The following is a 27530-nucleotide window of genomic DNA, read 5'->3' as shown; positions in this document are numbered from 1 at the left end:
TGTTGGAACAACATTGTAAATGTTTAATTTGAATTAAACATGATAATTATTTGTCACAAATGATTAGGGATGATTGCAATGATTGCAGTTTTTTACGATTGTTTACACACTAAAATAAAAATGTCCACACAATTTGCAAAATTCTACTCCAAGGAGCAAAAAACCTCCACAGATTAGCACAACATTACACACAATGTCTGCTTCACCCTTTTTGCAAAACATTTCATTTGTAAAACTCTAGACACATTTTCACACCTTAGACACAGATAAGGATTGTAAGGTTACTTCCTTGTCATTACAAAGCCCCGGATTGCCAATGACCACACTAATGAACGAATTGGATAATCACAACCACCAGTTGTGGAAGCACACATGTGCTCATTTGAAAACGCAGCACTCAGGTGTCTTATAAAAGGCAGCAGTTGAGTTCACCTGTCTTCAACAAAAATGGAAGGAGCTTGAAGAAAACGAACAGTGAGAATGAGAGGGGGAGATCAAAGAGGAGATGAAGGAGGTAGAGGAAGAGGAGAAGGAGGTAGAGGAGGAGGCCCAGGTAGAGGAAGAGGAGAAGAAGGAGATAGAGGAAGAGGCAGACGGAGAGATGATGAATAGTTACAGTATTCTTGTTGCTTAGTTTTTCTTCAGAGTCAAAGTGTATGTACTTCATGAAGTATGTTTTATTTGTCTACAGATTTTATTTGTTTCATTGATTTCATTGTTGGTTGATTACTGTAACTGATTATGGTAAAAAAAAGTATTGAAATAAATACTTGAAATAGTCTGCAACATTAGGGTTGTGCAGTGATTGGTAGGTTTATAGTAGGCCTATTTGTGTACATTCTCCCTACAGTATATCTCAAACTAATCATGAAGAATGTTGTGGGTTTGTCACTATTGTCATCTAAATTATCCCTTACATAACAATGTCTGGCTAAAAATCTAGCACATGCTATTTCCTAAAATTATTTTTTTTACAAATGTGTTTTTTTATTTATCACAGCAGTGTGTATGTTTTGACTGAAGTGTGTCATTTTGCAAACAATCTAGGAATTATGCAAATTGGGTGTGGTGTTGTGATTAATTGATGTGGTGTGGTGATAATTGTGATTATATTTTGAAAAAAAATAACCCAGTTTTCAAAATTGCGTGTAAACAACTGTACTAATTAGCTGTACTAATTTTTGTGTCCTTGTTTGCTTATGTGTGTGTGTGTGTGCGCATGCGTGTGCATGTGTGTGTGTGTGTGTGTTCTCTCAATGTTTGGCTGCTGCTTTTCGGATCTCTTTCAGGATGCCGTCTCTGTTCACATTTTCTGCAACCAGATCTGCCAGGTGGTCAATCTTCTTTTTGCCCCTGTAGGTCATCTGAAAGGTGGCGTATTCCCTCCATTCCTGTTTGATGGTGGCCTCATCTGGAGAGGTAACGTGGCAAAAGAAGAGTGACGAAGACAGAGTATTAGAAGAAGAAAAGGTAATGGCAAAATAGTAGGTTGTTGTCATGAGAAAAGATAAAAAAAATAATCAATAGATCAAATGTGGGGAAGGTGAAAAGAGGAGAGATAGAGAGATGTTTGTGCTTGACTCACCTTTGCAATTCCTAATGTTGAAGAGGGGGATGTGGATCAACGTTGGCTTCCCTTCTTCCTCAAAAACATAGAAGGACTTTGGACAGTCATGATCAAGAACCTTAAAGTCTATGTCGGGAAAGGCTCTTTGGTTGGCGGCTGCATAATTCCAGGCTCCCTCTAATGACTGCACACACACATTACATTATATTACATTTGGCTGACACTTTTTAACCAAAGCAACTTCAAACAATTTAAACAATTAAGTTAGAGTGTGATAAGGACAGTTAGTGCTGCAGTAAGTGCTACTTCCATACAGTCAGTGTCAGTTCTAGTCAGGTGGTATACATGCTAGAATTAGCAATAATAATAACTAGATGTACCGCAGAGCGGTACAAAATATGACCGCCGCCCAGTCCAGCACATTTCTTTCCACAAAAATAAGTCACGCTGAAAGGCATATATGATTCTAACTGTCTCACTGAATTGCATTATGCACACTCTCACTGGTATCTGCTAGACAACAAATACCAAAACATAATTAGTTCATAGATTTCACATGTAAAATACATTTTATACAACCCCACCCCCATCTTGCCTGTTCATAATTCTGAGAAATTCTTGAATTGTGTGCATGTGTACGTGTACGTGTACATGTACATGTTTATGTTTATGTGTGTGTGTGTGTGTGTATGTGTGTGTGTGTGCGTGCTTGTGTGTGTGCCTGCGTATGTGCCTGTGTTTGTGCATGTGCATGCATGCTCACATATATCTACTGTGTGAGTATGTGTCATACGTATGATTACTGTGAATGTATTGTGAGTGTGCACATGGAATGGGTTAAGATGACCCCTGGAGGCAAACATACGGAAAAAATTGGTCATCCTAAGCCCTACGGTTCTCAAGATATTCACAGAAAACTGTGTCTGCCCTACCCTCCTTTCGGGGGGTCCAGTCCAGCGGGGGGGGGGGGTCCATGCTATCCATGTGGGGTTACATGCCCACCAAGTTTCGTGTACCCCGGTCTTACAGTGTCCCAGGAATCCTTGACGGAAATTTGGACATGCGAAAAACCGCTCCGCGGCGGTCATAATAATACTAATACTACTACTACTACTAATAATAATAATAATGTAAAAAATAATCTAAAACAATAAAGTAACTACCAAACTACCAAACACAAACTTAACTCAATATAAGAAACAAAAGGAAATAATATAGTACAGTACCCAAGACAAAACAAACAAAAATGATAATAATAATGATAATAATAAATTAGGAGCGACATACAGTACATGGAGGAAAAAAAAAAAAAAAAACGACGAAATTGTGAATTTCCAGAGCGTGTTACTCCACACTCAGCAATCGACTCCTACGGACTTTCCCCTGAAGATGGCAGCAAAGATGGCAACATTTCCGGAAAGGTACTGGCTTGATGAAATTCATTCTGGACTCTCTATACGACCACATAAAGACCTCGGGATACTTCGGTTTGGCTTTAGGGACCCTCTACTCACTACCACGTAAGTGTAATGTTGTTTGGAACTGTAGAAGAGGTATAAAAATAGCATTTTGTAGCGGCGAAATGACATGCCCGTGTCACTTCCAGGCTAACGAGTTTTGACTAAAAACGGTAACATCGAACTTTCTCAAAACACATCCGAATGACATGATTTGGATGTCAACTGAACGTATGTACTCCCAATCATCCGTAAATTGATCTAAAGTGCATTTTACTCCGGATAATTCCTTTAAGGCCGTTCGTGTTTACAAAATCTCCCCAGATCATCCAGATTATGAGGTCTACACTTGTGCATTCTCCTCTTTGACTCACCCCACTGTTTTTCTATGGAGTTTAGATCAGGGGACTAAGATGGCAATGTCTGAAGCTTGATTTTGTGTTCAGCCAACCATATTGGTTTTGATCTGCACATTTGTTTTGGTTCATTGACCTGATGAATGATCCAATCATGACCAACTTTTAGTGTGGCAGAGATTGACAGATTTCCTTTGAAAATGTTCAGGTTTTTATTGGTGTTCATGAAACAATGCACCTTAATTAGGTTCCCAAGGCCTTTGGGAATAAAAACAGCCCCACAATAGCACAGCCCCTCCACCTTAATTCTCATTAGGCATGGGGTTCTTTTCAGTATAGCTATTCTTCTATGTATGCCAAACACACCTAAAGTGTTTCTAGCCAAAGAGCTAAACACTTTAGGTGTGTTTGGCATGCATAGAAGAATGGCTATACTGACAATAGACCACACTTCCAGACAAAGTGGCTGTACCATTCAGTAACTCCTGCCGTTTACATTGGTAATTAAATGACTGGACCGGCTTTTACCTGGCATGCCCTCTAAATAATCTATTAGCAGTGAGGTCACTTTTGAAGATTTTTTGGGGACTTGGTGACCCCAAGATGATACCTTTGTCTGTAACTCTCCAACAGTGGTTCTTATGGAATTTTTTGCCTATCTTACCATCCTCCATACTGTACGTGGGGGGAAGATAACCATGGGTCTTTGTCCAAGCATGTTTGTCACATTTCCAGATGATTAGAACCTTTTAATAATTGTTTTACCTGTAAATATAGGCATTTTCAACAAAGGACCTAGTTGTCATAGACATTCTCTGACTTACAAATGTCAACAGACTTTCTTTTTATTTAAATTTAGTGTATTCTCTTGTCTTTCCGATGTTGAAAAATGACTAGACGATTTAGCCTCTGTGTGACTTCATTTTCATACAATAGTGAAAAAGAAAGTCATGAACTACTTCTGAAAGTTCACAGACACTCTGATTAACTTAAATAAATTGAAATTAGATAGAAAAATGCTTCTGTTAGGTTTTGTTTATAAGATTTTTGAGGGGTGCCTTGTGAGCAACGTGTTTTAGTTCAAAATATTTATTTCTGTATGAGATTGCTTCCTTTCAAGGTTGTATTTTTCCTAATGTTTTCCATTGTGAGATTACAATAAATCACCAACAGATTATTTTTTATAGCGGTTTTTAGTCAACTTTAGCAGAGGTGCCAATAATTCTGGAGGGTAATGTAAGTGGAATTATTCACTAATTAAGGAAGGCAATTGTATATAAATGAGTCTTTAGACTAGATTTAAAAACAGCCACTGATGGTGCAGATTTGATGGCAGATTTCCAAAGTTTGGGTGCTCTAACTGCAAACGATCGGTCACCCCTACAGTAGTTGACAGTTTACTTTTTGGAACAACTAAAAGTCCCAGGCTGGAGGATCTGAGGGGCCGAGCCGGACAGTAGGGGGTTAATAAATCTTTTAAATAGTTAGGTGCCAAACCAATTGAAGCTTTATAGGATATTAGGAGGATTTTAGAATCAATCCTAAAACTCACTGGCAACCAGTGAAGATTGGCTAGAAATGATAGCTTCAGCGAAAGTTCTACTAGGAAGACTCGTAGTGTAGCTTACTCCTCCCATGCTTACATGGAGCCAATCTTAGCTTTGCCTACTTTCGGGAAAGCCCTGCAATCTGATCATTCACTCATTCAATCAGCGCTAGCCTATAGGAATTCAGTGGGCTCTTTAAATATGTACCACCTAACACTGCTTCTGCTTCTCAGTACGCTGACTTTGACGTCCTAGCTCAGGCTTCCGCGTGGACCTGGGCTCTCTGCATTTTTACATTCGCCCCTTCTGCCCTCAGTGGCGCATTTGTTACAATCCTACAGCTTGTTGCTGCGCTTGTTCAGACCTGTGCGCCCTTCAGTCAGGGCCACTGCATGTCGCCATCGCTAATCTCTGCCTATCGGAGCCAGTCACGCCACGCTGTTGCAGCCTTCAATTCACGATAACCTACTGCCGGTCGCCGCCCTCGCGCAACTCTGTTGCAGGCCCATGTCGCTTTCGCAACAATTTCTCAAGCTTCAGCGTCTGGTTGGTAAGGTTATCGTGCTCTCTCTTCCCAAGCTCCTCGAGCTGGACTACACTCTACCCACAGTCATGCAACCTGCTTGCCAACGATATTCGGCGGGCAGCAAACAAACTGACTTGTCTGACACGGTTTAACTTTCACTTAAGCCTCCTTACATAATTCCTGCTGATTTTATAATCCTTGCGATGTGTGCTGTAAATTGCTGGCCTGCACCACGCTGCCGTTGAACCCAACCATGTATTAAGACCTGAATTGATGAAGAATTGATGTTCTACACTCACTGTGGTTATCTCGATGTCTACCTTGGTTGAGCGTCGTCAAACCAGTTGTCTTTTTGTGTAGCCTCTTAATTTGCCTCGCTGCTCGCTGGGCTGCATAGGCTTTTCGGCTAGGGTTACTCGCCTGCTGGACCTTCGGTTCAGGTATCACTCCTCGCATGGCTGCGGGAAGCCAGTTCATCGCTGCATTCGCTTTGATCATCTGGGATTGCGCCCCATACCTTCTGGTAGGAAGTCTACACGGCCTTCCTCGGGTGATTCTCTGCATGCACTGGCCGCTGCTCAACTACTCTCAGCTACCGCTGATCTGTCATGTCCCAGGTATGCCGTGGACGCCCCGACGCTCTCGGCTATCTGGGTTCTCAATTTTGGGGGTCTTACACCAAAGCTCGAACCAAAATGACGGCACGCCCATGGTCATCAATTGCCAGTATGTCACACAAGCTATTATCTAGGCAATAATAGGTGTTTTCTTTTTCAATGCCCGTATTATGTCAGTGTTCATGAGCTGACACCATAGTGTGGGCTCATGCCCCCATGGTTGAGAATTAATGGTTTAATGGTTTAATTAAGAAGCTGTGTCATTTGTGTATAACATATCCTTCTAGCGTCTTTTGTATGTTTAAAATGTCTTCTGATTCCGTATCGTGTATTGGGTTCCTAGGAATTCTGTGGCAGGCCTCACTTTGCTCACTGCCACCAGTGGGTCGCTTCAGCACTCCATATATTGGTGTTAATGGTTACCGGCTGTTCATGATTATGTCGGTAATTTTACATTTTGCTAGTTGTGGTTTAAATGGTGGCCTATGCTGGAAGTTCGTTGATCACGACTACCAACGTAGCCGTTGGCTGGTTGTTTTACCGATGACGATGTTACATGTCACCTGTCTAACCACTCCTTCCTTCTCGCAGGTCAAACGGAGCGGTCCATCACTGGCAGACTCAAGTCTCCTTCAGGCCAACGCCGCGCCCTTCATGCACTCTCTTTAGACAACGGGTCTCTGCGTGTCCGTGTGATTTCAGCCCATCTAGTCACGCCATCAGTCACATTGATTGCTGACTCGAATTGCTGTTTTAGCAGGATCCTCTGCAAATAATGTGTACTCTAATTTCCATTCTCCATTTTGCCTTGGCTGTTTTGTTTTTGGCAGATATGCTCACCCGAAGTGATCGCGCCAGGGAGGACGTGCAAGTTCCTTTTACATTCTCCTCCCAATCTTTAATTTGCTAACCCCTGCAGGTGCATCATGCCTCCCCTCTTCCATTGAGGGGATGCAGTTCGTCAATGGAGAAGCAGTTCCACATATCACACTAATATCTACTTTCTTACAGGGATGGCAGTGCCGGTTCACAGAATCACGCAATCGTGTGGATCATGTTTCCAGTTCATACTGGAGGGGTCATACTGGGGGGTCATCCCTCCGCCTTCACAAATCTCCTCCGAAGGCGGGCGCTTTGAGGATATCTCCTCTTGTAGCACGGCTCTCAAACTAGCCTTCCTAATCCCAGCACTTATCACCTGTCTAGAACTGACTCTTGACTGTGTAAAACCGGCACTCACTGATGCACTTTTCGTTATTGTGCTCTACCTTGTAAATTGTTTTAATTGCACTGGCATTGTGGGAGAATTGTTTTAGCTTTAACCTGTTTGCCGTCACTTTGGTCTAGGTTGCCCTAGACGCTGGTTGCCCAGCTCACTGTCCAGGTTGCCTTGGACGCCGGTTGCCCGGCTCATGACGCTCGTCTAGGTTGCCCTAGACGCTGGTTGCCCAGTTTGGTCCAGGTGGCCCTGGATGCGGTTGCCCGGCCGTCATGTCTGTCTGTTGTTCTGGACGCTGGTTGCCCAGCTCATGGTTCAGGATACCGCTATACGGTCAATGTTAACTGCCTGATTCCGACTTCGACGCAATTGGATGACACTACGCCTGTCATCTGTTTGATCGCCTCTGGCCCGCTATATCAGCTACACATATATTGGTTCCCCAGCATGCAAGGGCAAAGTTACGCATCATACTCCTTGCCAGACTCGAAGTCCTCCCTGAGCAAATGCTTCCGTGGAGAACTCTGGATTCCCAGGGTACATTGTCAGTCGCTTTGATTAAAAATGTCCTGGCCACATGGAATGTCGTGTGAATGCACACCCCTCCACTCACTCAGGGGCCAGTGCTTGGCGCATGACTAATATAATTTCTGCATCCAGTTGGGCGATATGTATTGCTTATTCTCTCCTCATTGCTACCTTTACTCATTGTCTCTCCAGCAGCCAGTTCTAAACTGTACTATCCTGCCACAATGGTGCAGCTGGTATAGCAAGCTCGCAAGTTAAGTCATTCTCAGAGCTCCTCTGCACTCTGAGATGCATAAGCACCATGGTGGTACCCCCAGCACTCATCTGTTCGTTGTCTCGTCATATTTCAGTAACATATGTTTCTTCCTCCTGTCACATACAGGCATGAATTGTCCCGAAGTCCTTTGTCTACGTCGCAAGGTCATGCTTCCCTCGCATTACTGATGCTGCTCATCTTATTTTGGGGGGCTTTCCAAGAACAGGTGCTAAGGTGTAGCTCACACGCATCCATCCTGGCCTTGGGTCTGCAGCTCAATGCATTCATCTCACTCTAGCCGCTGCAGGTGAGCTATCGAACCAGAACACACATCTGGCTTCACAAGCACTAGTCTTCTACAAAACTAGTCATAATGCTTATCTATCCTAAATATTAAACCACATGACTTCGATGCGGATATACTCAAGCACCCATATCAACTAACTCATTGCTCCGGTCCCAAGCATCTGCAACCACAAGCTCTATTCCCCTGCATTGATCCTGAGTACATCATGTTTAACCTTTTAACCCTAACCATGTTTTGCTTCCCTGGTCCCCGCTCACTTCCTTTAAACTACGGCTCACACTTTACCCGATTTTCAGCAGCCATCTAGCTAACGTGCTGCTTAAATGTAACCTCTCTTCAAAGAGGTTCACTTCTCACTCATTCCGCATCGGCGCAGCCAAGACTGCCGGCCAAAAGGGGCTATCCACGTCATCCATCAGGATGCATCAAACTAACTCCTCTTGACATTTTCGATGCTCAGAAGTTGCTCTCCCATGTTAACTCAGGTACCTCATTTTACCTTCACAAATCCTGGTGGCGGTAGGTTAAATTCTGGCATTCGCCTTTGCACTAATTGCTGAAACATATTGGGCCCCAGCATGCCGGTAGCTTGTGGTGATTTAGTCTCAGCCATGGGCATGTTGCCCTTTCACTGATTGCCCAGCTCGTTCGACGCTTATGGTTCAGGTCACTTCTCGCCGGTCGCCCGGCTCGTGATGCACGTCTAGGTTGCCCTAGACACTGGTTGCCCAGTTTGGTCCAGGTTGCCCTGGATGCCGGTCGCCCGGCCATCACATCGGTCTAGGTTGCCCTATACGCTGGTTGACCAGCTCATGGTTCAGGTCGCACCGTACGCCGGTTGCCCGGCTCGTGACGCTCGTCTAGGTTGCCCTAGACGCTGGTTGCCCAGTTCGGTCCAGGTTGCCCTGGATGCCGGTCGCCCGGCCGTCACGTTGGTCTAGGTTGCCCTAGACGCTGGTTGCCCAGCTCACTGTCCAGGTTGCCTTGGACGCCGGTTGCCCGGCTCATGACGCTCGTCTAGGTTGCCCTAGACGCTGGTTGCCCAGTTTGGTCCAGGTGGCCCTGGATGCCGGTTGCCCTAGACGCTGGTTGCCCAGCTCATGGTTCAGGTCGCGTCGTCGCCGTTGTTGCGCTCGTGGACGCTTCGTCTAGGTTGCCTAGGTTGCCCTAGTTTGGTCCAGGTTGCCCATGCCGGTGGTCCAGGTCTGTTGCCCTAGACGCTGGTTGCCCAGCTAATGGTCCAGGTTGCCTTGGACGCCGGTAGCCCGGCACGTCTCGTGGTCTAGGTTGCCCTAGACGCTGGTTGCCCAGCTCGCATAAGCACTAAAGTCCAGGTTGCTCTGGATGCCGGTGGCCTGGCTCGTCACGATGTACTAGCTCGCTAGTCACTGGGCTTCAGATCGTGAAGTGCTTATGGTCCAGGTTGCCCTGGACGCCGGGATTGCCGGCCGCCGCGATTGGTCTAGGTTGCCCCTAGACGCTGGTTGCCCAGCTCGTCAAGCTCCTAAATCCCACTAAAGCAAAAAGCATGCTGCGGGCCCCACTACAACCCTAGGTTTATGGTTAACACCTAGCTACTTTAAAATTCTGTGTCGGCGTCCTGGCACAACGCCTTCACCCTGGCCCAGTCATGCTGTTTAATTCATCTTGTATGTATACTAATGTCTCTGCTCCTCTCAGAACCAGATTACTGAGTCACCGCCCTGGCGGGCATCACTCATCCTTTTGGGGGTAGGCTCCCGCCCCTGCCATCATCCATCGGCGGGAGACGATCCGCCATCGCTGGACGGATCCGAGACGGGCTTACGCCAAAGACTGTTACCTATTCAGGACTCTATCATGCTTGCATCCAAGCCGCTCCTTTACTAATTAAATCGTTAACTGATTCTATTCTGTCTACTGAGTCTTTCTGGTAGAAATGATAGCTTCAGCGAAAGTTCTACTAGGAAGACTCAGTAGTGTAGCTTACTCCTCCCATGCTTACATGGAGCCAATCTTAGCTTTGCTTTACTTTCGGAAAAGCCCTGCAATCTGATCATTCACTCATTCAATCAGCTAGCCTATAGGGAATTCAGTGGACTCTTTAAATATGTACCACCTAACACTGCTTCTGCTTCTCAGTACGCTGACTTTGACGCCCCTCCACCTCCCTCCAGCCACCTCTGCCAGCAGTCCACGCCCATCGGGCACGGTCTGCCTACCACATCTTCCTTCAGCCACCGCCACCAGTTGGTCCCCTCGCTCGCTCGGTGGGGTAGGCTCCCCGCCCTGCCTTCATCCATCGGCAGGGAGGCGACGATCCGCCATCGCTGGACGGATCCGGAGACGGGCCTATGCCAAAGACTGTTACCTATTCAGGACTCTATCATGCTTGCATCCAAGCCGTTCCTTTACTAATTAAATCGTTAACTGATTCTATTCTGTCTACTGAGTCTTTCTGGTAGAACTGGGGTGATATGTTCCCTAAATTTAGACTTTGTATATCAAGTCTAGTTATGGGTAGTGCTACAAGAGGAGAGACTCTCTGAAGAGCTGGGTCTTCACATACAACCTTCCCAGCACACATTAAGTGCAATACATTATAACAGTGTAGTGGGGAGGTTTGCACAATGAGATGACTTGGCTGAAAATTTGAACGAGTACAACTCAGTCCACCGCCCCTTCCTGTGCTACAGAGGAGCCTATCAGCTGCGTGAGCAGTGATTGAGCAGTGAGCAGTGATTGACAGTCCGTTGGGGCATCGTTGGTGTTAAATATTCTATATTCTAATTTCATTAAGACATTTTATATTGTGGAGAAGTTTCCAACTACAGCTTTGAGCATATCAATATGCCACTAGGTTATGTGTGTCCACTGTATTTAGATGCTTGGAGTTGCATGTAGGGAGCATGGTTTACCTTAAAAGGAGCATCCTCACTGAAGTCAAAGGACATTATGATGTCCACATCCCTCGCCTCTCTCAGCACGGATGGATACGGAGAGTTCAGGAAGAGCCCAGCATCTATCAGGTGCATTGTGTCCTCCTTGCACATTTCCTCAGGAACCTTGGGCTCTGCACATAACCAAAATACATTGCAGTAAGGACACCAATGTTGATACAGAAAGATGTTTACATGACCTCTTTCGAAAACCTTTCACTGATATGATTCAGTGCAGAGGACTATTACCGTTGATTTGGTAGAGGAAATTGGCCACGTTTCCAAATTGCCATTCATTGAATAATGGCAAGATGTGTTTAATGACCCACCACACTGAAAAGGAAATATTTAATCAGGGTCAGTGTTGGCAGTATCCTTATATCTCTACCTTTCAAAAGAGATTTTTTTTTCTTTCAAAATTAACACACAACTTTCACAGCCAAAGAAATCCTTGTATCTCAAAGAGGTTGCCTACTAGTGCTAATGGTTGATACTGAACTGAGTTCTTACCATCAGTTAGTTTGTTATCAAGATTGTTCAACTCCTGGCCCCACTCCTCTGCTGATCCTATGAGTTCTTCAAAGATATTCTCCATGTGCTGTTTCCTCTTCTGGTCATCCATGTCTGTCCACATCTCATGATCCAGTTCAAGGAGTGTGGTGCTGAATTTTCCATAGTCCTCTAGATGGCAGAATTTACCCGTCTCATTTCAGAGCATACATTATGCAATGCAAAGACGTCAATGCTAAAATTATTTTTTTCTGTTTGCTGTGCATGGTTTTTGTGTAGGGTTCATTATTAGTGGCTCATAATGAATAAATAAAATTGAGTGAAGTGAAGAACTTTTCCTTATTGGTGTTTTGAAATGTTAGCATATGAGGAATATATAAAATCCACAGGTCTTACCTCCGAGAACAGATTTCAACCTGGCCAACACTGTGTGGCAATGATCCATGTTATGGGGACATTCCACCAATTCAACCAGTGCCATCACAATCTTAAGCACACCTATGAATAAAAACATTACAAAACAAAAACCTTACATCCAGCCATCTTATGAATATGTTAACATAGACCAGTGGTTCTTAAACTTTGTCGGACAACCCCACAAAAAACATGGGCCAAGTCTTGCGACCTCCTTCTCTCTAACCGGCGGAATTTGGTTTCGAAATGTTGTGAGATGGACATTGGAAGCAGAGGCAGAAAATGTCTTCTCTCATAGATAGGCTATGTCAACACCAAAGCCATTATGTCAATGGCAGCCTTTGACTAAAAAAATCTTTAATCCAGACCATGCAATTCATGACCCCCCTTCAATATGTTTGGCGACCCCCCCCCCCCCCAGTTTAAGAACCATCGACTGATTCTATGCTTCCTATGGGATGTGCATTTTTAGGCTTTTCCCCTGAAATTGCACTGTGACTACTTCAGAGGTCTATTTTGGCCTACCACCAAATGCTTGACCTCTTTATAAATCTGTAGTTTCTTAGGGAACAATCAGAATAATAGGCCTTTATCATGGCAGCCGAAGTAGGAAGTGAACAGCCCTGTTTCTGTGTGAGCAAAGTTGTTTCTAATTAAGTGTCAGATTCGGCCACAGTTACTTCAACCAGAGGCCTTGTTAATGTTTTTAGGAACACCTGTGGTTTGCCTGCCAACAGGAAGTGAACAGCCCTGCTTCAGCTGCCTGTGGGCTGCTGTGATAAAGGCCTATTGTGTGAAGTACTGGCACAGAGTTATAGAGGCTAGAATATTGTTTTTTTTTCTTCCAGATAACAAGCATCTCTGAACTGACCACATTTCAGCCCTTCAAGTCACTTGATATGACTTAGAAACACAACTGAGCTCTAGCACCAGGTCTTGTGTAGCTGTGTGCAAAAGTAGATCAATATAGAATAAAAAGATGAGTGCTTTAGACCACCATTTGCCAATGTATGCTCATGCGTTTTGTAAAATAGCCTATAGAAACTCCCCATAGGACTTTTGGTTACCCAAAATGCATACTGGCCATAAAAGCCTTACTGTGTGGCAACCTCTTGGTGTAGAAGCATAATCCTGGTCTCAAATGAAAGGTAACATTCTGAAGTTCCCTGTAGACTATTTGGATTGTATGTCAGGGGTTCTGATATAGACTACGACTACACAAAATATGGAATAATTACATTAAAGTATCTATTTTTGCATTTTCTCTTTAGGTTCAGTGAGTGTGTATAAGATGGACTATACATCTGCACAACTAATATTGGATGAAATAACATGCATATTCAATTTCTATGGATTCCTGTGAATATTTCAAGACCCAATATGCTGCATCTACTTATTGCTAAGGATACGCCCTGCAACTAGAAAGTGGGGAAGCACCAAAAGGCAGAGGAGGGGGAAGAGGGCATTTTTGATTCAATTTAATTGAGACATAGCCAGATTAATCTGACAATGTAAAGCACTATACAGATTGTACAGGATAAACGTTGTCATATATGGATTCCCAAGAACCTAAGCTTTCAAATGGTGTATAACATTACTATGCTACATAGCAATATGGTGCATACAATTGATTTAGAATGTTAGGGGGAAGTGGGAGAAGGGGGTAGGTGTGCCGTGGAAGGCACACTGTCTTATAACAGGACTCAACAGTCAAATAACAGTCAAATCCAGTGTGCTGGCATCAGAAAGCATTTGAACAGTCTTCATACCTGACAGTGGGGCTGCTTCACCTTGCGACCCTGTCCAAACATAAGCAGATAGTAAGATCATGGGCCCTAGTTTGTATGGAGGGCAAAGTGCAAAGTCTGTGGAGCCTGGGTGTCATTGCAAGATATTTTTTGTATATCGAGAGAATGTGTGCTCATTTTACTAAATTGTGATCTGAATTTACTAGCGCACACAATTTAGTATATTGTGTGCTCCTTTTACACCATAGTTTGCTCATGTGGTCTCTTTTCACTAGATTGTGCGCTCAATTAGGTAAATCTTACGTTTAACTAAATTATGTACACGTTTTCTTAAAAGGCACACTATGCAAGTTTTTTAGCTTAATTTACCTTCATTTACCAGCTTCAGAGTCATTAGAATGGTTATATGACTTTTTTCGGGTTGAATGGTGGCCGTCTCGCCTCCCCCTAGCGCCTGTGAGTGGAAAAAACACCCTTGCAACTGTGGGCCGGCGGGCCGACGGCCTCAGTGTCAGGAAGTATAATGAGTGTAACGAATTGCTTTACTGCATTCAAATCAAGGCCGTAGTCATGATGTCAACATTGGGGGGGACCAAATCTGTGGTGGGGTCTGAGGGACCCCCAAACAGAATTTCAATACATCTCCTACCATGGAAAAAATATTATTAAAAATCCCAAACAAGTCGTTAGTTAAGTAAGTCTTAAAACTCCAAACTTATGACGGACATAGGCATGGCCTGAGAGGGGTCCTGAGGCATTCTTCCACGGAAGATTTTTTATTTGTAAAAAAATGACCCTTTAAATGATGAATTCTGGTGAGTTTTGTGAAAAGAGAAGGTTGGAGAAGAAGCAACTTGACACAGAGGCTTGGGCATCAGGGCCCCCTGAGCTCTTGGGCCCAGTAAGCCAATTCAGTAATCCATCCCTGGACCTGTGGTATGACTCCATTTGTCTTCAAAATGTATACTTTTAAAAAAATTACAAACTAGAGTTTCTTTGTTAACCTCTATATTACACAGAATGTGGTTCTTTTACTTATTACTTATTACTACTAAGATTTTTTTTTAACTAAGGCTTAGACTCATAGGTTTGGACCTATAACCTCAGAGGTTAAATTGGGCCGGAGCGCACCGGAGCACAGCTCCGCCTCCTCAGGTCCACAACACACCCTACCGGAGCTCAGCTCCGTCTCCTTCAACACCAAATATTGCTATTCCACTTGAATTATTTTTAATCTCCTGGCATATTATGAGACTAATTAGCAAGACCACACAGACACCCAGACTACATGGAATCATAAGACGTCATAATGCATTGATCTATCGCTGCGTTCTCTAGTTGTCTAGTAACCTGCGTTGTGTTGAACCTGCACAGTTTATCATCGTTCCCGCCCACAGCCATCAAGGGGAAACTAGAGTTGACTTTTAGACAACTGAACTTCATAAAGTTGTTTTGAGATTCAGTAGGCCTACGTGTATTCAAGCTGTCTGTCTGGTGGAACAAGGTGAGTGCTTGTTTGTTTTTGAAGGCAAATTACACGAGAAATAACAAATGAGCACCAGATTGATGCATTTAAACGTTAAAATATACAAAATGTTCTTGCGGGGGAGCATGCCCCCGAACCCCCCTAGGGGGACTTGTCCCCCAGTGCACCTCTAGATCTAATGACACCCCTGATCTGTAATAATGAAGATGGAAGATGATTTTAGGAGGCGGTACAGATTGAAGATGTAAACCCAGAAGTGCATAATCAGAAAGACACAACCTGCCCTTTAACATTAAAGGTAAAAAATAATAATAAAGTAAGTGAATTGTAAAGTATTTCTCTTTGTTTGAATAACTACATACATTAATACTGGAAAAAGAGCCCCTTTCGTATAAGGACACATTAAGTAATTTTACGGCGCGATTTTGAACGATGACCATTCACCGTAAATAAGGGCTCCCCCTCCCTACAAAAGCCAATTTAACCACTGTATAACCTAATAAGATTTTGTCTTTTAATTTAGATTTTATTATGCTGGCGGCTAATCACACAATTTTAATGTAGTTTGAAAGAGACAGGATTCAGGAATAGGCTACTAAGACAGGCCCCTCTTCTGTTTGACTCACGTTACCCCCTGCATTAGGCTATAGACTGGCTTCTGACTGAAATGACGTTTTGTGCCAACATAGAAACACTAGGCCTACTACAGCCTTTAATTGGTGAATGGAGGTGCAAATTCCTTTCTTTGGTTATTGTCCGCGATCCACATTAACTGTAGGCTATCACCGCCAGTGCATTACATTTGATTCCTACGTTTTGCCTGCATGGATGCGCGATTGAGTGTGCATCTAAATAATATGCAAGATGCAACAACCATTTCTAAGAGGCCTATAAACGGTAATGTCTGGCATTAATACTAGCATATGAATGCATTATTTATGTTGAAAGACATGAAAGAACTTAATGACACAGACTTGCACAAATTCATCATTTAAAATAAAATGTTTCACTTTCGCTATCATTGCGAGAATAGGCTAGCCTGGCGAGCCAGACCCACATTAAAATGTAATTTGCTGCCACTAGGGGCGCGTCTAGATTTCTAGGCTAAGAATAGGCTACAATATGAAAAATGTTTCAAACTTCCCTTTGAGTCTGATCGGCTCCAAAAATGTATGGGATTTCCTTATCCTTACTAGTCTGTGCTACACCTTTCCAACAAGTTTGTGGAAATTGTACCGGTAGCTTTTGCGATATTGTTGACAGCCCTACCTCACCGCAGTAGGGTGCAGTAAATGGAAGCTTTTGATAGCGCACGCCACTAACGAAAAACGGAAAACCACTCGGTCACTAGGTCACTAATTTGTGCGTTATGTATGTTTGATTACATTTCAGATGCGTGTAGGTTTCCTGTAGGCCTAGTCTAGCGCTTTTTTCTTTATTTATTTTTCCGTATATTGGGGGGGACATTTTGGTCATATTTGAATATTGGGGGGGACACGTCCCCCTCAATGTCTATGGTGACTACGGCCCTGATTCAAATACACATACATGCCAGGCACCGGCTAGAAAAAGGTAGCGATGGAGTTTCTCAGACATTCGTCATGACAGAGCAAGCGAAAATAAGCAAAAACCGAAAAAAAGGGTAAGGAAATTGCCAATACTGCATAGTTTACCTTCAAATTATGCAATCAGTTTACAAAAATCAAAATTATTGCACAATTTAGAGAGCACGATAGCAAAAATGACAGCAGATTTTCTGGATATACACAACAAAAACATCTTGCCTTGACACCTCCAAGGTCCTGTAAAAGTGTGTCAGCAAGCAAATTTCTCGTGAATAGCAGAGTGAAGATCATCATACGCACTTGGCAAAAGTGATTTTTTGATCCAATCCAGGATGTGTTTCTGGTTTTGCTTCTCATCTCCAAAAACATTTCCACAAATCCCTGCAAAAACACACCCTCTGGACTTTAAAATGTTTTTGTGTGTGTGTGTGTCTGTGTTTGTTTGCGTGCGTGCACATGTTTTGTGTGTGTGTGTGTGTGTGTGTGTGTTTGTCTGACATGATATAATGAAGTATGTGGAAAAATACCTTGCAGTTGAACCATGTCCATTGGCTTCCTCTTAGGAGAGTATTTTACACGTCCTCCCTCAAAGTCCTGTTTCAGCAGGGATGTCTTAACAAAAGCCCCAGGTTCCGTGAACCCAGCCTCATGGGGACTCAACTCAAACCACAACTCTGGAGAGGAAGTGTTTTTCACTCTCAAGTCACAAGCATCCGCAATTAATGTCTAGTTTCCTTTGCACATGCCCAGGGTCACAAAAGACATGCAGTTTCAGTTCATTATTTAAACACGGACACGGAATTTCCCAAACTTAAGACATATGTTTCCATACCTTTACTGTGTCAAAGATATGTTACTATTAACATATACTAATATGATGCCGTTTTTGTCTAGTGATAACAACTAACGGAAATGCTCCCTTTAAGGAGGAATAATACTGTATAGTATACTGTAGCAGACCTTATAGCATATGATATGTGATTTGACTGTTACTAACTATGGGTTCCACTTGATAATGTCCTCAACATAGTTTTAAATATCAGTTGATTCAGTAAATTCCACATGGTATATGAATTATATGCATAGAATGATTCTGGAATTACTGGGAAAAAAAACTGAGAGAAAAAGCACTCCTTCAAGGTGTAGAATTCTGGGGTATTCTCACTGTATTCTGATGTGTTAATATGTTGGACATTGCACAACAAAACCTGTAGGCCTATTATTCTTTGATACCTTTCCTTTTCGCTTTGTCCTTGTCAAAGAATGCCCGGTCTATAGCACTGTAGAGTGGGTATGGATTGGCACCATCTCGGTCTCTGGATCCCTCATCAGACAGGGTCCTTGTCTCCAGCTGATGTGTCACAAACAAACACAGTTACATTGCCTATTTAAATGGATAGATGCATTGCATTTATTCATTCATCCAACCACTCAACCATTTAGTCATTCACTCACTCACCGGTACACCTTTGATAACACAAGTCATCACTCCCCAGGCATCAGAGAGGGACAGATCCCCCTCCTCATATCTCTCCCTGAGCCACTGCACACCCTCGGAAAATGCCATGTCTCCCCCCTCAGATATGCTCTTCAGGACACTGCTGATTGTGACCTTCGCGTTTTTCGACCAATGGGCATCAGCATACAGTGAAGACATGGCCCTGTGTGACATCAGAACTACACCCGTCAGACCTGCAGATCTTACAGGGGTGTGTGTGTGTGTGTGTGTGTGTGTGGAGGGTGTTACAGTGACTAAGATGTACTGACCATGTGGATCCAGACACTCCAGCCATGTAGAGGAAGCAGTCCAGGAGATTGTCCTGCCCCAGTTGACGTAGGACACCCAGAAAGGAGATATGGGCCCTCTCTCCTCCACCAGAGCTGAGTAGTGCAACACGAGGTACTTCATCCTGGACAAAATACCATTTCATTTCAGATGTGTCTGTGGACTCATTCATCAACTGACTCATTCATTCTTTCATTCAAGCAGTCACGCAAATTTGCAAATTTATTTGTGTAGCATTATTTTGGAGAGCTGATTGTTTTGATTTGGTAGCTGGTCAGTAATGATTTTCCTCATAACTTCCTAATTTTTTTTTTACTTCCTTGTGAACCTTTTTCATCACATTCTTTTTGAATGGCATGTTTATGACCTGATGTCACAAATAATGTACCAGAGTAGTAAATGAACGAATGAATGAATGAATGAATGAATGAATGAATCAATCAATCAATCAATCAATCAATCAATCAATCAAAGACAAACAAATAAAGACAGGATGTTATTGGACATGATGTATGGATGGGATGGAGAAGTTATTACTACCACTCACAGGCTTACAGACAATGCCGTGACTGCGCAGACAGTCACCTACTATTTGAAGCCTCTTCTGAATGTAGCTCTTCTCTTCATCACAGAGGTCCTGTCTGGAATGAGGGTTGCATGTGACACATTTAGAAATCAATATCTTCAAATCAGCTGCCCTCCACAGCACAGGATGGCGGACAGTCAGGTTGACTTTGAGGGATAGATAACTCTGAAAATCTCATAGTTTATAGCCCTAAGGCTACACTGTAGCAACACATTGATTGGTACATACAGAGATATAAGTGTTATACTGTACGAATACAAGTGTCTATCATATACTTTGTAAAAAGCATGCAATCCACCACGTTATTACAGATAGCACCTGGAAATCTTACCTGATCACCACATCCATGTTTGAGTAGAATTATGTGTTCTGTGACGTTTAACTACTGTCATACATGGACATATAAAAGATACAAAATTAACTTTATTCTATGACAGCAGCTGAAAATGTGCATAGTTCATTTAAACCTGTGGACATGAATGATAAATCAGAATGAACAGTCCACAATTTCTTACATTTCCAATTATAATTTTGTGAACATTTTACAATATTCTGCATCTTTTTCAAATGAACTAAATTTTGTTTAGACATTTGTTTCTTCTTCTGTGCAAAAATAGATCATCAAGTCATAAAACTTTTATTAGGCACAATTACCTAACTAAACCACTGTAACATTAACACAGCCAACACCAACCGTCAGGTATGTCCAACCTCATACGTGTATGTGTCACTTAATATTAATTTCTATACAAACTAAGACGGCAGATTCCTAAAGAAACGCAAGCACCCACACTATAAGTTTACCTAAATTAGCTATGTACCAAAAATTACATTTTACCGTGACTCAAAGAGCTGTAAACAGTGTTGTAAGGCTGCGTGTACAAATCCGCTTGGAGCTCCAGTGGAATTTTGAATTGCGAAGACAAGAATTCTCAGGCTAACCATTGATGTGCAGTGAGAAAGGTTGGGTAGGCTACCCACCAGCCCAGCACTAAACTCTGAGCGTGGTAAACAAAATTAGATATTTCAGGCAGTAAAAGCCCCGGTAAGAACCAAACTAGATTTTGTTCAAATCTACACACCTATGGCTACTGAAAAATGTAAGGTTCATTTAACAAATGTTATTTTGAAGTATTAAAAAACATTGTTGTTTTAGAATTTTCAAACAAAATGGTTGGTAATTAGCACATTTACGATACCAAAATTAATTTATTATCAGTTAGTAGCAAAAGCATACTATATGCATGCTATATAACCCTAATAAAACAGTTATTATTATTATATAGGTTTAGTCAGACTTTTTTTTTTTTTTTTTTTTTTGGGCCAATTTTCCCGCCAAGGATTCCCGGGACACTGAAAGACCGGGGTACACGGGGTGGGCATGTAGCCCCCACAAGGATAGCATGGAACCACTGTTTTCGTTTTGATCTGTAGCCCCCCCCCCCCTTGGACTGGACCCCGAAAAGGAGGGTAGGGCAGACACAGTTTTCTGTGAATATCTTTTTTTTTTTTGTATGTTGATCTCAAGGGGCCATGTCAACCCATTCCATAACCACTCATTTCATGTATAGCGCCACCTAGTTAAACACAAAAAAGTAAAAATGAGGTGTTGTAATTGAAGGTATCTGTGACCTAACATAGTCAAAACTGCACAAGTGTAGGATCATTATGACACCCTCTGTATGCACGCCAAGTTTTGTGGAATTTTGTTCATGGGGGGGCCACACAATAAATTAATTTATGTTACTATACACCAACTGGCCTGTAGGTGGCGGAGACAGTTTTCTATGAATATCTCGAGAACCGTGGGGGCCTAGGAGGTCCACATTTTTATGTATGTTGGTCTTAAGGGGCATGTCAACCCATCCCATTACCACTTATTTCATGTATAGCCACCTAGTTAAAAATTAAAAAGCAAAAAAATTAGGTGTTTTCATCACAATATCTCTGGCTGACAAGGTCAAACTGCACGAAATTAAAAGTGTAGGATCATTATGACACCCTCCGAATGCATGCCAAGTTTTGTGTGCTTTCGTTCATGGGGGCCTTACAATAAAATAATTTATGTGTACATTTAGTGACGCACACACCAACAAGGATTCCCGACACTGAAAGACCGGGTACACAAAACTTGTACCCCCACATGGATAGCATGGAACTGTCATTTTTCGTTTTGATCTGTAGCCCCCCCGCTGGACTGGACCCCCCGAAAGGAGGGTAGGGCAGACACAGTTCTCTGTGAATATCTTGAGAACTGTAGGGCCTAGGATGACCATTTTTTACATTGATTTTCACAGTAATCATACGTATGACACATACTCACACAGTAGACATATGTACGCTTGCATGCACAGGCACATACGCAGACACACACAAGCAAGCACGCACACACACACACACACACACACACACACATAACATAAACATAACACAAACAATCAAGAATTTCTCAGAATTATGAACAGGCAAGATGGAGGTGGGGTTGTATAAAATGAATTTTACATGTGAAATCTTTGAACTAATCATGTTTTGGTACTTGTCTAGCAGATACCAGTGAGAATTGAGTGTGGATAATGTAATTTAGTGAGACAGTTAGAATCATATAGGCCTTTCAGCGTGATTTCTTTTTGTGGAAAAAATGTGCTGGACTGGGCGGCGGTCGTATTTTGTACCGCTCTGCGGTACATCTAGTTTAATATGACGTGTATGCTATTTTTTAACAAAAGATAGAACTAACAGCCTGTTAAATTGTCAAATGGTGTAACCACAAAAATGACAAATATCTAATATTTCACACCTCCTAGAGTTCATGCAATTGTTCTCATGACATTATTAGTTTATTTTGTAATATCCTATGAGAATATGTTTTATTATATTTATTTCTAAATTGATGAATGATATAGGTTTTTCATTGTACTGAGCCAAGACCATATGCTGTAAAACATCTTGTTTTCTGTCTATTCTTTGACCATTTGAGTAAAAATGGTTTAAACAACCATTATTACAGTAGAGTATTAAATCATTATCCATATACATTTTTTTGTACATTATTAGTATTTTATACAAAATACTGGTTACACCAATTGACATAAATCGGTTACACCAATTGACCATAAAACGTTTATAGCAATAGGACAAGAAATTGACACAGAAAATAGGCATCAAGGTAAACTGAATTGGATATTTTGGTATTCATGTCATTCATCATATTCTATATCAAATATCATTTCATAACATCAATGAAGAAACTTGTGTTCTATTTGATTTCAATTCAGTTCTCATACAATTTCAGTCTATACCCATTATTTCCAAAGAGAGTGAGATAAAGGGCCCTATTTTCGCGATGCAAAACCTGGCGCAAAGTGTATTATTATTCTGACGCAAACTTTTTTCCTATCTTACACTTCACTTTTATTAAATAATGCGCCCAGGGGGTGTGGCAATTACCGACATAAGGTGTGGTCTGGCACATGATCTAAAAATCGCTATCTTATACCGTCTAAAAAGCATTATGCCACTGACCAAGAAAAGCCTGGTCTATAGCGAAAGGCGCATATAAAACATGTCACTGTCACGAGATGTAAGCAGCAATTCCTCTGCAGAATAAATGTCCTTTAGGTTATTTATTCAGTCATTCGAACATTATAGGGGGAAGTGTTGTTTTTTTCAGGCTATGTTTTTGCTGGTAACCCATTGTCAGTCAATATTGAAAGTAATTAACTGTATATAACTGTTTTGTCATTGACTATGACACCACAGTGAAGTTAGTTTCACTTTGCCTATATGTTCAATTAATAGACAAGTGCAGATGTGTGTAGCCTATACTCTACTCGGTTTTAGTAAAGAATGGCTTAGTGGAATACCTGTTCCATAATGGTCTTGCGCATACAAGCAGATTCCTTCAAATACACCGCTGACTATCAAAATACTGATGCGCTGTTTGAAGTTGCCCTGCTTGCTGTTAAAGGGAATGACAGATGTCCTCCTCATTGGTTTAAAGGATGTTAAGCCCAAAACACACCCATGACTGATTAAGAAACATAAGAGCCACCTTTTTTATGCCAGGCACCTGACGTTTGATAACAAAACCACCCCGAATGTGGACTGGACAAACCCCTAAATGTATTTACGCTATTCGCTAGTGACCATGCATTTTGTATTGCTAAATTAGGGCCCAAAGTGTGTGTGAGAGAGAATAAGAGTGAGTGAAAAAGTGGGTATGATCATTTCTTAACAACCAACCAACAGCAGGATCTGCGTTCACATGCACTCTGTAAGTTTTTCTTGCTTGTAAGTGGAATCCATTGGGGGACATTTTATATATAATAAATGTATTTATATTATTTATTTATAATTTGAACATACTGTTTACATACATCATAAAAAATATTAAAAAATAATTATGGAAGTTCAAATTTAAAATGAAAAGCTTTGACATTTCAAAAATCGCTTAAATTGCAATCTAATTAAACCCTTTTAAAACTACTGTTCATGCTAAACAGTTAGTCACTATTTAAATTATAAAAATAATATAATTGGCACCTAAAATTACATACTCTTGGCCCTGAATCTGATCAAACTGGTCTCAAACAGAAAAGAGTCAAATGGTGTAACCGGTTACACCATTTGACATTTCTATTTAAAAGCAAAATGTGCAGGCATTATTATGGACAACTATGTACACACTTCACCTTTATGTGAATATTCAAACACAGTTTTTACATTAAATTGAATATTTTATGATTATTATGATTTATCAACATTTTTAAAAGGTCATACCATTTGACATGTAACCTAAGCTTGCCTGGCCATGGCCTAAAAACACTATTATGTTACTTTAAGAGAGTTGCTAACCTTGACTCATAGCAGTTGGGGTCTTGAAGGGTCCTTCTCTATGACATAATTTCCTGTCACATAATTCTCTGACATAATACATACAAAATTGCTCCTTAAATGGTGGTTACACCACTTGACATTTTAAGTGGTTGATGTGACAGACACGATTCCCCATATTAATTCAAACATTCAGAACAATGGGGTTTCATTACTTGTATTAAATATAGAAAAGTTCTTGTGCAAGATCATGCCAGATTATTTTAGTAGGGATTTTAGAGAGAATTTCACATTTTTTTCAGCAAGTGTAATTATTTGGTTAATGTTTTTGTGGTTACACCGTGTTGACAATTTTACCCAAATTCAGTTAAGACTCTTTCAAAATTAAATGAACCCAAAACATTAAGATTAGGGTTTGATGAAAACTGATATTTGAAAATAATTTGTCAAATTATTTTCACATTTTAACAATTTTAAATGTATGTAACCCATATGTACACAAAAAAATGAGCATCACGTCATTGACCCAGATGTAGATGTCTTGTTTGCCTGCCATGAGCTTCGGTTCGGTTTGCTAGGCAAAACATTAACAAAAAAGTTTGTTTTGGTGCACTGATGACAGTCAGGATCATTTCTAACTAGCCAACTAGAATTGCTCAGTTCATAACATGGTTTACTTGCTACCTGGGGATGAGATGAATGATAAGATCATTAAACTTCACTGTGTTCGGTGGGTTGCTAACTAACGACATCACCTACTAGCCAGCTAGTTACAGCTATTGAACAATCTCAATAGAATTTTCGTGACGGTAAATCCCTTTCAATGCAGTATCATTTAACGTTTTTCCTTAACTAAAGAAACAATTTAAGGTATTCTGTGCAACACCCTTAAATAAACCCCTTACCTAAGGATAAATTAAGCCTTAAGGGTCATACTTCAGGGGAAAAACTTAAGGTGTTTTGTGTTTACCCTTGTATGCCCATAGACAGTAAAAGAAAGAGACTATGAGAGAGACTATGCCTGCCTCGCAGTCGCACCATGCGTGCGTGTGAAAAAAGTTCCGTCTGAAACACTGTCGTGCGGCGCAGCGTTCCAAACGTTGTGTAGGCCTAATCAAATACACCGGTATGGCGGTATATTAAAAATTCATATCATAACGAAAATATACACCGGTTTACGGTGTGAACCGGTGTTACATGGCAACTGGCACCCATGTTAACTGGATGCGTTGGTGACGTTTCACGAGTGATGACGTTTCTTTGACAGATGTGGCCGCTTGCAGATTTGTCACTTTCTGATGGAAACTGGAGACGAACAATTACAAACATGCATGACATATTTAAATGTAGAAATTGTCTGTAGTACGCTACATGCACTGGACCATGAATATGCCACCAAAAACATAAATACAAATAGCCTAATAATAACTCGTGGGTATCGAACCTGCTTCCTAAATGAAACCACTTAGGCTACATGATAACCATTCATCTACGTACTTGCGCCACGAACCAGCTGATAAGTCATAGTGAAATTTATTTCACTTAGTCTATACAATTTGAAGAAGTCAGCTGATGATTGTAGCAAGTTAACATGCATGGCTGATTGTGTTGTCTTGCTACAGCAGTTGCCCAAGCCAGTAGGTCTTCAAAGTATCATGGTTAAGTTTTCAAACATTTCACTGACTGCTGGTCAGGCTCTCTGTGGCCACCTAGTATCTGTAGCCTAAATTGAGGAAGCGTTGCTGGTCTAAAAATAAATAAATAATAATAATAATAAAAAAAACGTGTAATGGGGAGGATTTAACCCATGTCGACTGCGTGAAAAAGCAATAGCCTATATAAGCATTAACCTGTTGCGCCACAAGAGAAGCATGAACGTGTGAATTGGGAAATAAAATATCAATAAAATATCAAACCCATGTTTACATGTCAGCAACATTAACGTTATTAGCCTATAAGCCTAAGAGTTTTGACTCTCCCTGTGCGCAAATTTTGTGTAAAATATGGACACGTTATAGACTTCTCCTGCCCATTGCAGTGTGGGTTTCAATGCCTGTGTTTCATGAACTGAATTCTTAAAAGAATAGGCTAAACACAAGGATACACATTTTTATTTGATTTATTTGCTCTACAGACACTGTGGGGCGGCCACAAACTTAACCATGATACTTTGAAGGCCTACTAAATGGCTTTGGCAATGGTAGCATGATAACATGGTAGCCAGATAACATGAACAGCTATGTTAACTTGTTACAATTATCATAACGTTAGCTGACTTCTTTTAATCATACAACTGAAGTCAATTTCTGTGAGTACCGTCAGCTGGCTCGTGGCGCAAGTTGATAGACGTCTGATTACCAAGCAAACAGGTCAATTTATTCGTGGTTCGATACCCAAGTGAAGTTAATTTATGCTATTTAGGTGTTTGTTTTTTGGGTGGCATATGTATGGTCCAGTGCATGTAGTACTACATACAATTTTGACTTTTAAACATGTCATGCATATTTGTGTGCGTCTCTAGTATATCAGAAAGTGACAAATCTGCAAGCGGCCACATCTGTCAAAGACTCGTCATCAATCATCAAACGTCATCAACGCAGCCAGTTAACACAGGAGCCAGTTGCCATGTAACACCGTTATACCGCCCAGGACTAAAAAGGACTTTGGTTTAGGGAAGCAAAAGAACAAAATAATTTCCCCTCTTGAGGTTAAATAATAATAAACAGAGATTTTGGCACATATTTCACACTGATAGATTCACGTAAAATAAAAATGTTTGGTGTCCACCATTGTTTTGCACTCACTTATTCTGGCAGTGTCCTCAGGGTGGCCGCTGGTCCTTAAAAGTCTTGAATCACTTTTCATAAAAATAAGGCCTTAAAAAGTATGAAATTGTCTTAAATTCAGATTGGGTTTATATTGTCTTAAATTTTTTGTTTTTAGTCATGTCACCGCGAAAATGCAGGCAATCTGTTCTGCCAGGTCGAATATTCTGGGTATGCGCTGCGTTGTCTGTGGTTAGGTCAGAGTCCGTTTGTCTACTGCGCAGCTTTTAATGACGCCTTTCAAGAGAGTTCCATTATCAGCGTCATAGTTGGCCCCACAAGACTTCCGTTTTAACATTCCATATGTTATCTTAATGCAGAGGAAGTAGATTGGGGCCCAAATAGAACGTTCAAGCATTGTTTTTGTTTTTATTGTTGAAAGGGTCTAATGGTTGATAGCCACTTGCCTACATCAGCGTTTCTCAAACTACAATGACTGCTGGTCCGCGGAGCCGCGGAGTCTAATTATGCCCAGTCCT

General features: G+C 41.6%; 1 protein-coding gene across 2 annotated transcripts; it reads right to left on the bottom strand.

The window, feature by feature from the left end:
- Nucleotides 1–133: 133 nt before the first annotated feature.
- Nucleotides 134–27238, bottom strand: LOC125297090 (cytosolic phospholipase A2 delta-like). Of its 2 annotated transcripts, none has more exons than XM_048247251.1 (15): nt 27031–27238; nt 19725–19778; nt 19355–19448; nt 18789–18931; nt 18481–18682; nt 18255–18372; nt 17549–17695; nt 17322–17402; nt 13992–14021; nt 12205–12306; nt 11809–11979; nt 11548–11631; nt 11278–11432; nt 1586–1751; nt 134–1411 (listed from the first exon to the last, which is right to left on the bottom strand). In XM_048247251.1, exons 2-15 carry the CDS (start codon nt 19739–19741, stop codon nt 1254–1256), a joined length of 1668 nt encoding a protein of 555 aa, XP_048103208.1. In that variant the 5' UTR covers nt 19742–19778; nt 27031–27238; the 3' UTR covers nt 134–1253. The 2 variants fall into 2 exon arrangements, with proteins under 2 accessions (XP_048103208.1, XP_048103209.1); XM_048247252.1 differs by having other exon boundaries at nt 19397–19448.
- Between the last annotated feature and the right edge of the window lie 292 nt (nt 27239–27530).

Source organism: Alosa alosa, chromosome 7, assembly GCF_017589495.1.
Source record: "Alosa alosa isolate M-15738 ecotype Scorff River chromosome 7, AALO_Geno_1.1, whole genome shotgun sequence".
NCBI classification, from domain to species: Eukaryota; Metazoa; Chordata; class Actinopteri; order Clupeiformes; family Clupeidae; genus Alosa; species Alosa alosa.
The sequence above is the reverse complement of the archived record's forward strand: the minus strand, read 5'-3'. Positions and strand labels throughout refer to the sequence as shown.